Raw genomic sequence first — 15,612 nt, forward strand, 5'->3', positions numbered from 1 at the left:
TCACATTAGGGTTATTTCCCAGCCCTACTTGGAGATGCCATTGGGGGTTGAACCTGGGACTTTCTGCATGCAGAGCAGGTGCTCTGTAACTGAGCTATGGCCCTTCCTGTAATTGACTAGAGCAATCATGGACTTGTGAAATTGTGGAGTTGGAAGGGACCCCAAAGGCCATCTAGACCAACCCGCTGCAATGCAGTATTGTGTTATATAAAAGTGATTTAAAACATTACATGTATAAAATACAGTTAAAGCAATGGCATATGTAAAAATGTTTTCAAAACCAATATAGATACCAAGTGGGATAGAAATCTCCAGCTTAGAAGACTTGTTGAAAGCAGAAGTACCATGTTTTAGTGATACCCTTGTTCCCTCTTGACAGAGAAAGCTTCCGCACTTTCCACGAGCTGTCAGAAATCTTCTCAGATGAGAACAACCATTCCTTGAGTCGGGAGCTTCTCATTAAGGTAAGATGCCTGCTTTTAAAATACAGTGGTACCTCTGGTTACAGACGCTTCAGGTTACAGACTCTGCTAACCCAGAAATAGTACCTTGGGTTAAGAACTTTACCTCAGGATGAGAACAGAAATCGTGTGGCGGCAGCAGAAGGCCCCATTAGCTAAAGTGGTGCCTCAGGTTAAGAACAGTTTCAGGTTAAGAACGGACCTCCAGAACGAATTAAGTTCTTAACCTGAGGTACCACTGTACCTGCTAATAATAAAAAGTAAAGAATTCTGCAAAGACACATGTGCTTGATCGGTTTGGTCCCACTGATGCTTGAAAGCTTTATTTCATTTGCCCTGGGCAGGAATGTTGTGAAGTGACCGATTGATGAGAACTGTTACCCGTTTTGGGGTGAAGCCAGGTGGAAGATTTTATTGGGTGACAGGCATTCAGGCATTTGGAATATGCTTTTCTTTGCTGGGGGTGTGCAAGAAATAATGTCTACAGCTTTACCCTAAAATCCTCCTATGTGCAGCACTGATTGGTCAGTGTCCGTGATGTTGGCATTTGGCTGTTTGCTTTATACATCCGTTGTCATGGAAGTTGCTAAGTGAGACTCCCACCTTCTTTCCATTACTCATGTCCTTACCTTTGGAGATGTTTTAGTCTGGCAACCACTCCTCAGGGGTTTTTTCCTCCACTAATTAATGGATTAAATACAAAGCAGCTGGATTCTGCAAAGACACAGTAAAGTTGTCTCTTAGAGGATCTGAAAGGGTTTTTCTAAAGGGGTAGGCCGAAAATCACCACTCACTTCTGTGGTCCATTTATCCTCCGTGAAAGTGGAGTGGTTGTGTGATTTCTCCTCTCTCTCTGGCCAGCTTGGAGATAGGTCACAAGCAATGGCGTAACTAGCCGCTCGGGTGTCCGGGGTGGCACCCCCCCCTGCACCTGGGGGGCGGGGCGAGCCAGGGCAGGGCGCACTGCACAAAGCCTCTCCGCTGCCTCCCCCTCAGCTGTAGGGCGGCTGGGGGAGAGGTGGTGGACAGACGCAAGCCCCACACTACTGTTTCAGGCAGCGCAGAGCCTGCAGGTGCCCAAGCCACCACGTCACTCCCAGGAGAGGTGCATGGCTCGGGCACGCTTTAGGCCCCGCTGTAAGTGCCGGCCCCCGCAGTGTGGCGCCCAGCGCCAGCCACATTTAGTTGTGTTTGTTGACTGAACTAAAAAGTTTCGTGAGCCCAATTTTTTTATTTTATTTTAAAAACTCATATTTTTGCCATTTTGTCACACACACCCCAGTGATGACACCCGGGCCAGCCGGAACCCACCGTAAACCCCTTCCTACGCCACTGGTCACAAGGTAGATGAGGATTTCTAGGGAGAAATCCCTGGGTTGTTTGAAGTAGATTAGCAAAGATATCAGATAAAAAGACAATCCCTGGGTTGTTTGAAGTAGATTAGCAAAGATATCTGAGTGTCTCAGACTAGGGCCTGGGAGACCAGGGTTCAAATCCTCCCCACTCAGTCACGAAGCAACCTGAGTGTGACCTTGGGCAAGCTTCAAGGAATAACTCTCGAGTAAATAATGGATGGCTTTTAACTCCCCGGCATAATGCTCAGCAAAACAGTTACCTTAAAAACTCACAATAACTTGGGGCGAAAAAATCAGGATGAAGGCTTAAGAAACAGGATGTCTGGAAGTGACCTGAGAACCAGAAACCTTTTGCTGATCTACTGTAAATCCAGAGAGAGATCTTCCCACCCCCTCTTCTGCTAGGGAATGGGTCATGCCTCCTTTAATGCTGTTGCAGCAAACCGGGCAGAGACAGCTGTTTTTAGATTCTTCTCTGCTTGGCTTGGGCACCTCCTGGACTCAGCAGCTAAGGAGTCCCCTGTGAGGATGATGAGGGTGAGAGATAAGTACCAGGGAAGAGAATATCATAGAGTCGTAAAGTTGGGAGGGACCACGAGAGTCTTCTAGTCCAACCCCCTTCAATGCAGGAATCTTTTGCGCAATGTGCAGCTCAAACCCATGATCCTGAGTTATCATCTGGTTCTCTACTGATTGAGTCATTCCAGAGGGATTCCCTCTTCTTATCAGCAGACTGCAATCAAAGCTTTCCCAGAATTACTGCTCATCCATCTAAGCAATGGGTGGGGTTTGCGACCCGGACCCTGGGTGACACCCCACCTTGTAGTCAGTTTTTAAATGCTCTCCTGCTTCCATGATTCCATTAACCCAGGATTCCTGCAGTTGATCCAGGCTTTTCTTGCACAGAGTTTCTGCAGAGTGTAGATCATAATCTGGCCTCTACTGATCATTTGCTCTGATTTAATGGTGGTGTGCTTACACGAAAGTGAGCATTAATCTGCTTGCACTGTGCGACTACGCATTTCAGAATCATAGAATTTTAGAGCTTAAAGGGTCATCTAGTCATACCCCCTTTAATCAGTCGTCCACATTTTTCAAAGCATTTCCCCATCACTTCCCTAACTGCAGAAAGCCTGATTCTTCAAGCCTGCAAACACCTTAATCTACTTTAAGCGTGCATGAACAATACAACTGTGCATATAAAAACCATTGCATAGGAAATATAGGAGGCTGCCTGATACTGGTTGTAAGTCAGACCGTTGATCTATCAAGCTCAGTATTTCCTACGCTTGCTGTCAGCAGCTCCTCAGGGGTTAAAGCAGGAAACCTTTCTACCAGGGCTGTCCAACTTTTCATACTGGGTGGGCGGCAATACTATTTTGACATGGGGGTACCTAGGCCAAAATTTGATGCCCCCAGCCCTTGTGCTGCCTTCTCCAAACCAGCACCTTGCTTACCTAGCTTTGGGAAGGCAGTGCAAGGAGGTTTTTTTTGGGGGGGGGGGAGTGTTAAATGTTGTCAAGGGTTTCCAGAAAAGGTTTTGAGGTCCACCTGTGGCCCTTGGCTGTACATTGGGCCACACTAGCCCTACCTGGAGATACCATTGGGGATTGAACCTAATGCACCCACAGCATATGCTGTAGCACTGAGCTGTGGCCCTTCCCCTAAAAACGAACTAAGATTCTAGTCCTTGTGGTTCTGAATAAGAGGTTGAAATAAATAAGAAGCTGTCTTCTACTGAGTCAGATCCTCATACGGAGCCAAATGCTCAATCCATCTTGCTCACTATTGTCTACACTGACTGGCAGCAGTTCTCCAGGGTTTCAGGCAGGGGGGGCATAGTCTTTTCCAGGGCTACCTGGAGATTCCACCAGGGACTGAACTGTGGCCCTCCTGCCACTCTTGTTTATTGATGATTACTGCAGTCATCTCGAAAGAAAGCTGTACACCCAGACTCTCATATTAATGGTTCCCTGTCTCTCTTTCCTTGGCAATGCAGGAGGGGACCTCCAAGTTCGCCACCCTAGAGATTAACCCAAAGAGGGCTCAGAAACGGCAGCAGCAGCAGCGGGAGATGGTGAGTCGAATATGGGGTTTTATAGGACTTTTTACCAGAGAGGCTGTGTGGTTTAGTGGTTAGGGTGCCAGACTAGGACTTGGGAGGTCATGATTCAAATCCTCACTGGAAGCTCACTGCGTAGCCTCAGGCCAGCCTAACCCACCTCACAGGGTTGTTGTGTGGGTAGAACAGGAAGAGAACTATGTATGCCACCTTTAGCTCCTTGGAGGAAAGATGGGATATAAATGCAATAAAGAAATACCAAGCCAGATTCATAAGTCTGTTCTAATTGGAGATATCAGCAGAATTTCAGATTCTTGGTTAGAGAAATAGGTTTTTCATTTCACCTTCTCACTTGATCCTTCTAAGCCAGGGGTAAGGAACCTCTGTGGCCCTCCAGGACTCAAACTCCCATCAGCCCTTGCTGCTAGCACTGGCCAATAATTGGGAATGATGGGAGTTGTAGTCCAGCAATGTCTGGAGGGCTGGAGGCCTGCTGATCTAAGTTGCAGCATTCCTTTCTGCTAGCAAAAGATGGAAGGCTGCCCCTATAGTGAGAGTGGAGGGAATACCTCTTCCGAGATCAAGCCCGGGGGACCTTGGTGCACTCCATATTTTGTGGAACCTTTGGTCCTGATGTGTGGTGGTGGAAATCCTCTTTATTACAGGCGGGGAAGCTTTGGCCCTCCAGACATGGCTGAACTACATTTCCCATCAGCCCCTACAAGCATTGCCAGTGACCCAGAAACATAGGCAGTTGAAGTCCAGAGGGCCAAAGCTTCCTTATCTCTCATTTTTTAACCAACTCCCATGTTGGGACTCTCTGGACACGGTGGCTCTCTCATTGATCTTAACCCCTTGGCTCCTGTTACAGGGCGTGATGCAAGGCACCATCCCTTACCTGGGCACCTTCCTCACTGACTTAGTGATGCTGGACACAGCCATGAAGGACTACGTGGATGTAAGTATCACCAAGCCTTCCCCCCGCCCCGCTCCCTCTTTCAAGCAAACTAATCTTTCCTTTGCCACATTCCCTGTTGTGATAATTTTTTTCCTGTAAAGAAATGGCACACCACTGCATAATGTTTCCATGATGGAACCTTATAAGGTCTCCCTAAGAGTCTCACATGAGCAGATCTTTTTACCTGTAGTCACACTGCCCCCTGGTGGACATTTGTAGCTTCCTACAGATTTTAAAGGGGTGCCTAAATGCATTTTTTTGTTATTGGGAAACCATTTCAACTGCAAGCCTAAACAGAGAACTAAAACGAGAACAGCCCTTGCTCATGAGGGGCGTACAGTTGAAAATCTGAAATGCAAGTGCCGTTGAAAAATGAGTCTTGTGATTTTTTCCATCATCTCTGACCGTTACACAATGCTGCCTGGGCCTGATGGGACTCCAGCAACATTTGGAGGGCCATAGGTTCCTCACCCCTGTTAAACAGAGTACAGCAAAGACTTGTGGCTCATTGGTAGGGCATCTGCTTTGCATGCAGAAGGTTCTGGGTTCAAATCCCTGGCATCTCCAGGTTCATTTCATAATCCTTCTTTTTTACGAATCACATCATGCTTAGAACTCTCCCTTCTAAAAAGCAACAATCCAATGATGGTTGCAGAAAAGTACAGTTTTCTGATTAGATCCTTGAATCTGTTATTTTTGCTGCAAATTTACCTATTCTTAAAGTTTTCCCACATTTTGGATACTCAGAAATTGAACCGGTGGGCAGCTGGGGACGGGGGTGGGGCATTCGCTGGGTTTTAACGACCTGCTTTTCTTTTCTTTCAGGCTGGCCTGATCAACTTTGAGAAAAGGAGGAAGGTGAGAACTTTTGTTGTTTTTAACCAACTTTATGATGAATAGCAAACGTTTTATAGGTGGCTTTAAATTCTCAATAAAGTGCAGCAGCCGTAAACAAGGGAGAGAATAAAACCAGCATACCAAACCGAGGCTTCCAAGCACTGAGCATTCTCAATGGCCATAGAATTTCTCTATAGCTCAGTGGGGTTGGGGAACCAGAAATTGGAGGTGGGCTGGGGGATGGAATGGAGTATACTGGGAGGAGGGTATGGCTGGCTGGGGGGTGGAATGGAGTATGATGGGAAAGTGGCTGGCAGGCACCCTAAACGACAGCACTCTGCCCTGTTTCATTAATACTTTTTATACGCTTTGTGACTTATCAGCCAGGTCTGATAGGAGTTGTAGTCCAGAAACTCTGGAAGGCTGTAGGTCAGGGAAGGGTGCCATAGGACCCCTTACAGTGATATTTCTGGGATAGCAAGGAAGTGTATGGAGAGCCAAGTTTAACCCTGCTTTCCCCCACCCCCACTCTCCACCTGCAGGAGTTTGAAGTCATTGCCCAGATCAAACTGCTCCAGTCAGCCTGCAACAACTACAACTTCACGCAGGAAGATCGCTTTGTGGTCTGGTTCCATAGCATCGAGCGGCTCAGTGAGGCAGAGAGGTGAGCCCTCTCCTTCCCCCCTCATCTCAAATATTAAATCACGTGGGGCCGCCCCCAGTGTGCTTCCCCAGTCCAAGCAAGTACCTTTGCTGAACACTAAAGATCACAGGTGGGGAGAGGGCTCTGTGCTTACGTCCTGCTTGCAGGCTTCCCATTGGGGCATCTGGTTGGCCACTGTGAGAATGGGATGTTGGACTAGATAGGCCATTGGCCCTGATCCAGCAGGACTCTTGTGCCCTACCTCCACTGTCAGAGGTAATACCAGTTACCACAAATCACAAGTGGGGAGAGTGGCCATTGTACTCAGTTCCTGTACTGGGGCTTCACATTGAGGCCACTGTTTGGCCTGATCCAGCACCAGTCTCTTCTTACATCCTGCTTAGTTGGGGTGCTTTCGATAGGAGGCTCCATTTACAGCTTCATCGCTGTTCCTCTTGAGGACCAGAAACTTGTCCTTTTTTTGAAAAAAAGGATTACGTATCAGGTAGGGTAGGGGTGAGGGACGCGGATGGCGCTGTGGATTAAACCACAGAGCCTAGGACTTAGAAGGTTGGCGGTTTGAATCCCCACGACGGGCTGAGCTCCCGTTGCTCGGTCCCTGCTCCTGCCAACCTAGCAGTTCGAAGCACGTCAAAGTGCAAGTAGATAAATAGGTACCACTCCGGTGGGAAGGTAAATGGCATTTCCGTGCGCTGCTCTGGTTTGCCAGAAGCGGTTTAGTCATGCTGGCCACATGACCCGGAAGCTGTACGCCGGCTCCCTCGGCCAATAAAGCAAGATGAGCGCCGCAACCCCAGAGTCAGTCACGACTGGGCCTAATGGTCAGGGGTCCCTTTACCTTTAGGGTAGGGGTGAGGAACCTTTTCCAGTCAAGTGTTGTGCATGATCATTATCAACCTCCCAGGGATAGCAGGTCAGTGGTGGGCAAGGCCAGAGGTGAAAGTGAGTGGAGCAACAGGTATCACTCTCACCTTTTACACTGTAGGCTATGCCCACCCCCACATCTCTCCCTGTAGGCAGGCAAGAGTCATTGCCCCCTTTCCAAGAGCAGGGCTGGTGAAAGGGTGTGGCCTGTGAACGGGAGGGCAGAGCCCAGGAAGAGAGTCTGGAGGGTCAGACAGAGAAGCCTGGGAGGCCACTTTGGCACCCCTGGGCCTGTAGTCTCCCCCATCCTGCAGGAGGATGAAGAGAACAGCTCTTGAGGCAAGAGGCTCAGAGTCGATGCAAACAGCAACCAGTGTCCTTTCTCTCCGTTCCTTCCAGCTACGGCCTCTCCTGTGAGATTGAGCCCCTGTCGGAGTCAGCCAGCAACACCCTGAAGGCGAAGAAAAACACAGGGATCATCAAGCGCTGGAGCGAGTAAGTCCTTGTGGATCGATCCCAAAGTGCAGTGTTGCTCCAGGGGCATCTCTGGGCCCTCATTTTAAGAGCCAGCTTAAAACAAGTTGGGGCTAGAGAGCAGCTTTGAGAGACACCCTGGCTGCAGAAATTGTTTATTATTTATGTCTTTATTTAGAACACTCATACCCTGCTCTTCAGCCAAAATGGCTCCCGGAGCAGCTTATAATACAATGAAAACAAGACAGTCCCTGCCCACAGGTTTCCAATCTTCTTTTAAAAAAACAAAAAACAGCCCTCCACAACACATAAGGAAAAAAGGACAAGGAGGGAAGAGGAAAATAAAAATCTAAACTCAGGCATAGACATTCCTATAATGACCATCCGCACAGTTCAGGGGCAGGAGGTGCCCAGTGGAGCTGGCATCTCACACCAGAGTGTACCACTGCTGCAGTGGCTGCCTTCAGGTGAAATGAGGAGGCGTCATCAAGAACTTGAGGAGACAGGAAGAAGCTGCCTTTATACTGAGGCTAGCAGAACTCTCTCTCTCTCTCTCTGTCTCTCTCTCTCTTTTGCTGCATGAGGCACAAGCCAAGAATGTACATTGGCCCCTTCCAGAAGCCAACTAGACTGGAGTTGAATTTTTCCTCCAACTTTGGGGATGGGCTAGCTTAGAGGGGTTACTTGTAACAGTGGGTTGTCGGGCATTGTTGGACTACAATGCCCATCACCCCCCAGCCAGCTTGGTCATGGATGATGGGAGTTGCAGTCCAACCACATCTGGGGACCCAAAGCTAGTTAATGCAATTTTAATTAACATCCTACTGGCTTGAGTACCCTTGTTTTATTTTAAGCCCAAGGCCTGTCGGGATTGAACCTGGGACCTTCTGAAGGGGGAATATAAACCTTGGTCTCCCGGGTCCTTGTCCAACACTCCAACCACTACATCACCATGGCTCTAGCCAATATTATCTACACTGACTGGCAGCAGTCTCTGCCAAGCCTATCTGGAGATGCTGGTGACTGAGCATGCAATTTTCTGCTTGCAATGTTCTGCATGCTAGAGCTCTTCCTTTAAAAACAAGGTAAGATCCTAGTCCTCATGGTTCTGAACTGAAGCCTCATTTTAATTAGACTACTGGCCTAGCTTAGAATGTTCCTGTCTCGCACAATACTGTCTACACTCACCGGCAGCAGCTCTCCAGGGTTCGAAGCAGGGAGCGTAGATGTCACTGGGGAGTGAACCTGGGGCCTTCTGCCTTGAGTCACCTGGGCCCCTTCCTGAAAGCTGCTTATTTGCTTTCCTTGTTCTTCCTAGCCGGCAGGCCCCCAGCACCGAATCCTCCTGTGCCAGCGGCAGCTCCCACTCCAAGTCCTTTGACCAGCTGAAGTGCGGTCCCTACCTGTGCAGTGGGGACATGGCTGACTCCGTCAGTGTCACGTCGGCCGGCTCCAGCAGCTCCGACGTGGAGGAGATCAACATCAGCTTTATCCCCGACTCTCCCGAGGGTCAAGAGAAGAAGGTACAAGACAGCGTCCTGCTAGGCCCCGCTTGCGCCCAGGGGGGCAGGTGTGCCCCGTTGTCGGGGGAGAGGCCTACTTTCGCTCTGGGGGCAGGGGGCAGGTTTTGGAACGGGCAGGCCTGGAAATCCTTCTGTCCCAAGGCAAACGCCTGTAGGGAGCAGGCTTCAGAGGCTGTTGGCGGTGGGCGGGGCGGGCGGGCGGAGCTGATATGAGCCCCTCCCCCTCCTGTGCTCGAGGTGGGAGGGGCCTGTGTCTTGCAAGCCGCCGCGTGTTTCTGAAATGTAATTTATCCCGCCCCATTAGTGTTACCTTCCCGCCCTGGATGCCCAGACGTTCAACTCCGCTTCTGGCCAGGAGGGGGTGCCCCTGAGCACTGCCTGTAGTAGAAAGGTGATTTTTCTCAATAAGGAATACCTGGGGAGGCAGAAAAGGAAACACCCGCTGTGTTGCAGGAGGCTTAAATAAAGCCCTTTAATTCTCTCCCCTCTTTCTCTCCTCCCTCCGCAGTTCTGGGAATCCACCTCGCTTTCCTCCCTGGACACCTCTGGAATTGGCTCAAGTTCTAGCAGCGCCTCCTCCTCCTCTGTCTCTTCCACGCCAGTGACAGCCTCCCGCACCCACAAGCGCTCTGTCTCAGGCATCTCCAGCTACTCCTCTCTCTCCTTGCCCCTCTATAACCAGCAAATTGACGACTGTTGCATCATCCGGGTCAGCTTGGCCGTGGAGAATGGAAACATGTACAAGAGCATTCTGGTGAGGGTCTTTTGATGAGGAGGGGTCTTTGTTTTTCTGTGAGGTGGGTAGTTGGGCGCACTTCGAAATCCGGAGGGTTTTTTCGGGAAGCCTTTTGGGTGCAAATGTAAAGAGCCTGCCTAGGATATCTGCTCACTAAATGTCCTGTGCTAGTCCTTAGGAAGCTGCTTTAAACCAAGTCAGACCATCGGCTCATCTGCCTTTGTACTTCCTACACTGACCAGCAGAGGCTCTCTAGGATTTCAGGCAGGGAGTCCTATCTCAGCCCTCCTAGGGGATGCCAGGGATTGAACTGGGACCTTCTGCAGGCAAAGCAGATCCTCTGCCCACTGAACTCTAGATGCTCCTGATGAACGTTGGAAGCTGCCTTATACCAAGTCAGACCATGGGCCGATTTTGCTCAGTACTGTCAACACTGACAGGCAGTAGCCTTCCAGAGTTTCAAGGAAGGTTACCTCCAAGCCCTTCCTGGAGGTGCCATGGGCAAGTGAACCTGGGGCCTTCAGGATTCAAGAGTAGGTGATTGCCTAAATGTGGGTTTTTCTTTTTACATTAATATTTTCCAGGTAACCAGCCAGGACAAGACCCCGGTTGTGATCCGTAAAGCCATGGCCAAACATAATCTGGATGGGGACCGGCCGGAGGACTATGAGCTCATTCAGATCATCTCAGAAGAGAGAGGTGAGGTGCCGTGGTTACTTAGCCACGATTATGGCTATGTTTTCCCTCCACAGTCAGAGGCAGTGTGCCTCTCAACGCCAGTTGCTGGGAATTGCAAGTCAGAAGAAGTGCCGCTGCAGTTAAGAGTCCTGCTCGTGGCTTCCAATTTGGGTACCTGGTTGGCCATGCTGACCATTGGCCATGCTGGCTGGGGCTGGTGGGAATTGGAGCTGTTCCCCTCTCTGTAAAGGTAAAGAGACCCCTGACCATTAGGTCCAGTCGTGACCGACTCTGGGGTTACGGTGCTCATCTTGCTTTACTGGCCGAGGGAGCCGGCGTACAGCTTCCGGGTCATGTGGCCAGCACGACTAAGCCGCTTCTGGCGAACCAGAGCAGCACACAGAAACGCTGTTCACCTTCCCGCTGGAGCGGTACCTATTTATCTACTTGCACTTTGACGCGCTTTCAAACTGCTAGGTTGGTAGGAGCAGGGACCGAGCAATGGGAGCTCACCCCGTCATGGGGATTCAAACCGCCAACCTTTTGATCAGCAAGTCTTAGGCTCTGTGGTTTAACCCACAGTGCCACCCGCGTCCCCTCTCCGTAGCATCTCCTTAAAAGCCCAGTCCTTGAACCTGACTTCTTCTCTCCCGCTCCCCCCCTTGTCCCCCTAGAACTGAAAATCCCGGACAACGCCAATGTCTTCTACGCCATGAACTCTGCTGCCAACTACGACTTTGTGCTCAAGAAGAGAGGCTTCTCCAAGGCCGTCAAGATCAAGCATGGATCGAGCTCCACGCTGCCACGGATGAAGCAGAAAGGCCTCAAAATTGCCAAAGGCATCTTCTAACCCCTGGGGCAGAGGGTCGCCTGCCCCACCCACGGGCTTTGCCCCCTCACCAACTCAGTGCTGTTCCACTCTTGGCTACCAGTCTGTCTTAAACGCCATGGGGTTGGGGGCAGGTGTGTGAGAGATGATGTGATTGATCTCCCCAGCCCGGCAGCCTTGACCCTTTTCTCCATCTTGCCAAGGAGGTGCCCCAGCCGAAACCCTGGAAATTGGAAGCGGGATCCCTTAGCAGCAACGCCGCTCCTGCACGTTGCTCTTCGCGCTTTCTCTCTCTCTGCGTTGGCAGCAGCTGGCCCCCCTTGCCTTTAAATCAGGTCTGCATCTCGTCTTTTTTAAAAACAACAACAACGAGGAGGACATTTTTATTTTCCATTTAAAAAAACACAACACCTTTCCATGGTGCAAGCCAAGCTTATGTGGCTGCCTGAAACCGTAGCCTGCCTTAGGTGTCTACACCGATCAGCGTGGTGCTGCTAAGGGGGTCTTGCTTTCTCCGTCCTCTGCTAAGATGCACCCGAGCAGAGGCTGGGGACTGGGAGTTCAGGAGATTGGGGCGAGCCCATGTGTGGGACAATGACTGTCTTCATCTTCCATGCTCCTGGATACAGTTCCTTCTTGGTTGTCCTGGTCAAGCGAACTCACTGCCTGGAATTGGTCCGGAAATGCACTTTTTTTGTCCTCAACAGGAGTCTGAAACTTTCCCCCACCGCTGCCTGTCCACATGGAGGGCCCTGTGGATTCCTCGTGTGGATTTAAGGCCACCAGCGAAGGTGGATCCTGTGCCAGAATAGGGTCAACCCACTCAAGACTTTTTTGAACTTTTCCAAACTCCTTCCCCCTCCCCTTTCCATTAAGAGCCTCCACCAAAGATCAAAAATGGCAAGCGTGTTTCTATGACAAAACGCCTCCGCTGGCCAACAGAGGCAGGAGTTGAAGGAAGTTGGTTTTTGTACAAAACACACTGTAAATAAGGACCTTGGGTGGAGAGAAGGATGAGGTGGGAGGAGGGCGAAGTGATTTGCTCTAAAGGGTTGCAAGGAAACTGCCCCCCTCCCTCTTGGGAAGTGCCACTCCAGTTTTTTTCTTGTGTGTGTTTAATGGACTAAGAACCTTTGACAGTGAAGTAGGGTCTGTGGACTATTGTCTGATGTGATCAGATTTTTTTTTTGTAAAGAGAATCTCAAAATGAATTTACTAATGTTCCACCCCACCCCACCCCACTCCCAATATTTATTGCTTGTGTAAATAGACTGGTTGGATTTGTACATTTTACTAACACTGTTTAAATATCCGTTAGCGTGGTCAGTTTTATGTTTTTGAATTGTGTGAGACCTTTTGAGTGTGTGAATGGGGGAATATGCTACATACTCCTTTGTTGAAACTTACAGGACATTTCAGACAGGGTTTCTTGGGTGGAGTCAAAAGTGCATTAGCACAAGGAGGGTGAACCTTTGCCTTCCCCACCCCCCAAAGTTGCTGGACTCTTAACTCACATCGTTCCTGACCACTGCCTATTTTATCTGCAGGTGTCCCCCAACCCACCTCTGCCCCCCCCCACATGGCAAGGGAAAATGTCTTCTAATTTTATCTTTACCACTAAAATATTGCCACGAGCTTTTCACTAAACACTATGAAGAGGCCATGCAGATCCTCTCCAAGCTCCAAAATTCTGCTGCCTCCTTTGCGCTCTGTGTGAGCTTGCGTCTGTCTGTGTCACTGTGGTTATACGACTGGAGGGAGCAAACAGACCCACAGCACACTCATAATCATAAAAGTGACTAAGCTAGAGTCCTCAACACCTCAGGACTTCCATTGGAGCAGCCTTGGTGATACACTTGGTACAGGCGACTAACGGGAAAGTTGTTTGTCTTAAAAAGAACCACAATGAGCACAGCTAGAAACATGGGAGTGAATGAGGTGTAAGTAATTGAGAATCTGCAACATCTTTGTCTGTGCAGGCTTTGCAATTTCTGGTTCTAGAGCTGGCCTATCTAAGGTGGTGCCATCCAGGTGTGGATGGGAGTCCTGCCTCCCATCTAGAGGTTGGGAGCCAAGCATCAGCTAAAGGGCACCTTCTTGGCTTAGCCTTATGAGAGCTTCTCTTAACCTAATCCTCAGAAGTCATCTGCTTTCTTGCTCAGGATCTCATAGAAAAGAGGGCTGTTAATTCTCCAGTTGCCAGACCTGTTTTTATAAGCCCAGAGTTTGGGGGATTCTTTTAAAACACCCCCACCCAACCCCCTACACCAAAACAGCATTATCTGAAAGGCAATCGGCTTTGCTCTGCCTATGAAGGGAGCGGATAGTCTCCTTGAAGGCAGCAGTGGGCTGTCTTATCTTTATCCCACATTTACTGTCCAATCTGCTTCTGGTGTTGATCCTGTAAATAAGGTTTTATTTCTTCTTGTTTAGACAAACGCTGGAAGATACTCCCCTATCCGTTTTGTAGAACAGTGGCTTCCTTGCGTTTTCACTTTTGGTGGCTTTAAGCAACAGAACAGCTTCCTTTTTGTCTCCATCCCCTTTTGCTGCCGGCTGGGAGGATGGGGACCTGTGGCCTTTGTTGCCAGCCATTGTCAAGGACTCTCTCTGTGGATCAGCCAGTGCAGAACTTTTTGCTAGACCTGCACCAGGTTCCCTGGATATGTTCACCCACAAAATCCTTGTGCACACAAAAAAAGGCCTCAGGCCTGGAGTTGTGACACTGCTTCCCTGCTAGGCTTCCAGTAATTCCTTTTTATACATGTCCCTTTTCCAGAAACTTCCCCCCCACACCCAGTTCTTCCTCACTGCACAAACACTTCTTCCTGAAACTTTCTTCCTTAACAGCTGCTGCTTCTCCCTACATTTCATTGGAGTGTGACAACAGAGTCCACAGCTGCTAGGGTGTGTGTGTGTGTGTGTGTGTGTGTGTACGTGAGTGTGTGGTCCATGTTGGTGACTGTACATGAGGTATATTTTGTACCAATTTCCTTGAAGTAGCACACTACCTGGTGTGATTGTATACAGCAATGCAATTAGCCTTTTTCAATAAAAATGCTGATTTTGAGGCAAAGGACCAAGTTGTTCCCAGCTTCTTTGTGCCGTGAGCAAACAGTTATCCCCCCCCCCCCGAAAGGATGCTATTGAACTGGAAAAGCAGGAGAGGCTGTAAGAACGGAGATTTGGGTGCTTCCCTGCCACGTACGGAAGTTCATTCACTGATGCTCATGTGAGTTTTCTGCAATGTCCGCTACAAAACACTGTCCTGTATCCCCCTGCACTTAACATGAGAATAGGAAAACAATAACCACCAGGATGGTGTTCAGATGAGGGTGGCATGAACCACGCTGAGCCCACAATCAATTCTTACTTGGAAGCACCACTTCATTATTAAATGAAGGAGAGGCATGCTAGTTTTTAAAAAAACTGCAAGGGGTAGGTAGAAAGGTGTTCTTTTCCTCCCCTCTGGTAACACTGTTAATTCAGGTGGGCTCATCCAGTGAAACTGATTAGCAGGAGAACGAGAAAAGGAACTGCTACTTTCTCTTATACTGCATAGAAATTGAAACTTTTGGGTGGGGCTATACATATATTTTTAAAATTTCAACTGTCCTGAAGTTAAAACAGCAGTAAGAAATATGAAATAAAGAAAACAAATAATTTTTCATAGTTTCCTACAGGAATGTTATTGTAGGGTTATAAATAACCAGTGTTTTTTCCCCTTTAAAAAATGTTTAGGGGTACTCTCATTTTCTTACTCATACTGAAATACTGTGCCTCAATGAGGCCAAACTTAGATTCACAAAATGCTTAGGGGTATGCGTCCCCCTAGAAAAAAAGCACTGTAGATAACTGAAGTGATGCTGAAACAGACCGAATGTAACTCATGGGCCTAAGTCTAGGGACCCAGCAGACAACTCCTCTTTCTGGTTGAGCGTGTTGGATTTGTGTGGCCATACAATGGTTCTTGGAAGAACACAGATTGGCACATTCCGTCCCTTAGATATCAGAGATGTAGCCAGGTATCAGAGATGTAGCCAGTTTACTTCCCTTCAGAGGGGCTGCTACTCTGCTTTCTGTCCATGAATCCCCTCCCTCCTAATTATGTGACTGGTGTGCGTTTTGCCTTCAGTGGGGCACCTCATTTGGAGCCAAGCAGGCAGTCATG

At 49.0% G+C, this 15,612-nt stretch overlaps 1 protein-coding gene and 1 long non-coding RNA gene across 6 annotated transcripts in view; one reads left to right on the forward strand and one right to left on the reverse strand.

Moving 5' to 3' along the window:
- Window positions 1-14,520, forward strand: part of RALGDS (ral guanine nucleotide dissociation stimulator) — an 89,724-nt gene extending 75,204 nt beyond the window's left edge. For 4 of the 5 annotated variants that reach the window (XM_028714261.2, XM_028714258.2, XM_028714260.2 and 1 more), the window contains exons 9-19: window positions 380-464; window positions 3,816-3,893; window positions 4,750-4,836; window positions 5,662-5,694; window positions 6,216-6,337; window positions 7,601-7,696; window positions 8,994-9,198; window positions 9,503-9,589; window positions 9,707-9,952; window positions 10,519-10,633; window positions 11,287-14,520. In XM_028714261.2, coding sequence (XP_028570094.1) covers window positions 380-464; window positions 3,816-3,893; window positions 4,750-4,836; window positions 5,662-5,694; window positions 6,216-6,337; window positions 7,601-7,696; window positions 8,994-9,198; window positions 9,503-9,589; window positions 9,707-9,952; window positions 10,519-10,633; window positions 11,287-11,462 — 1,330 coding nt within the window. In that variant the 3' untranslated portion in view covers window positions 11,463-14,520. The remainder of the gene's footprint in view (window positions 1-379; window positions 465-3,815; window positions 3,894-4,749; window positions 4,837-5,661; window positions 5,695-6,215; window positions 6,338-7,600; window positions 7,697-8,993; window positions 9,199-9,502; window positions 9,590-9,706; window positions 9,953-10,518; window positions 10,634-11,286) is intronic. The other variant, XM_028714259.2, reaches the window with a different exon arrangement.
- LOC144326143 (uncharacterized) overlaps window positions 1-15,612 on the reverse strand; it is a 231,860-nt gene that overhangs the window by 183,961 nt on the left and 32,287 nt on the right. The window lies entirely within an intron of this gene.

This window comes from Podarcis muralis, chromosome Z (genome assembly GCF_964188315.1).
Source record: "Podarcis muralis chromosome Z, rPodMur119.hap1.1, whole genome shotgun sequence".
NCBI lineage: Eukaryota > Metazoa > Chordata > Lepidosauria > Squamata > Lacertidae > Podarcis > Podarcis muralis.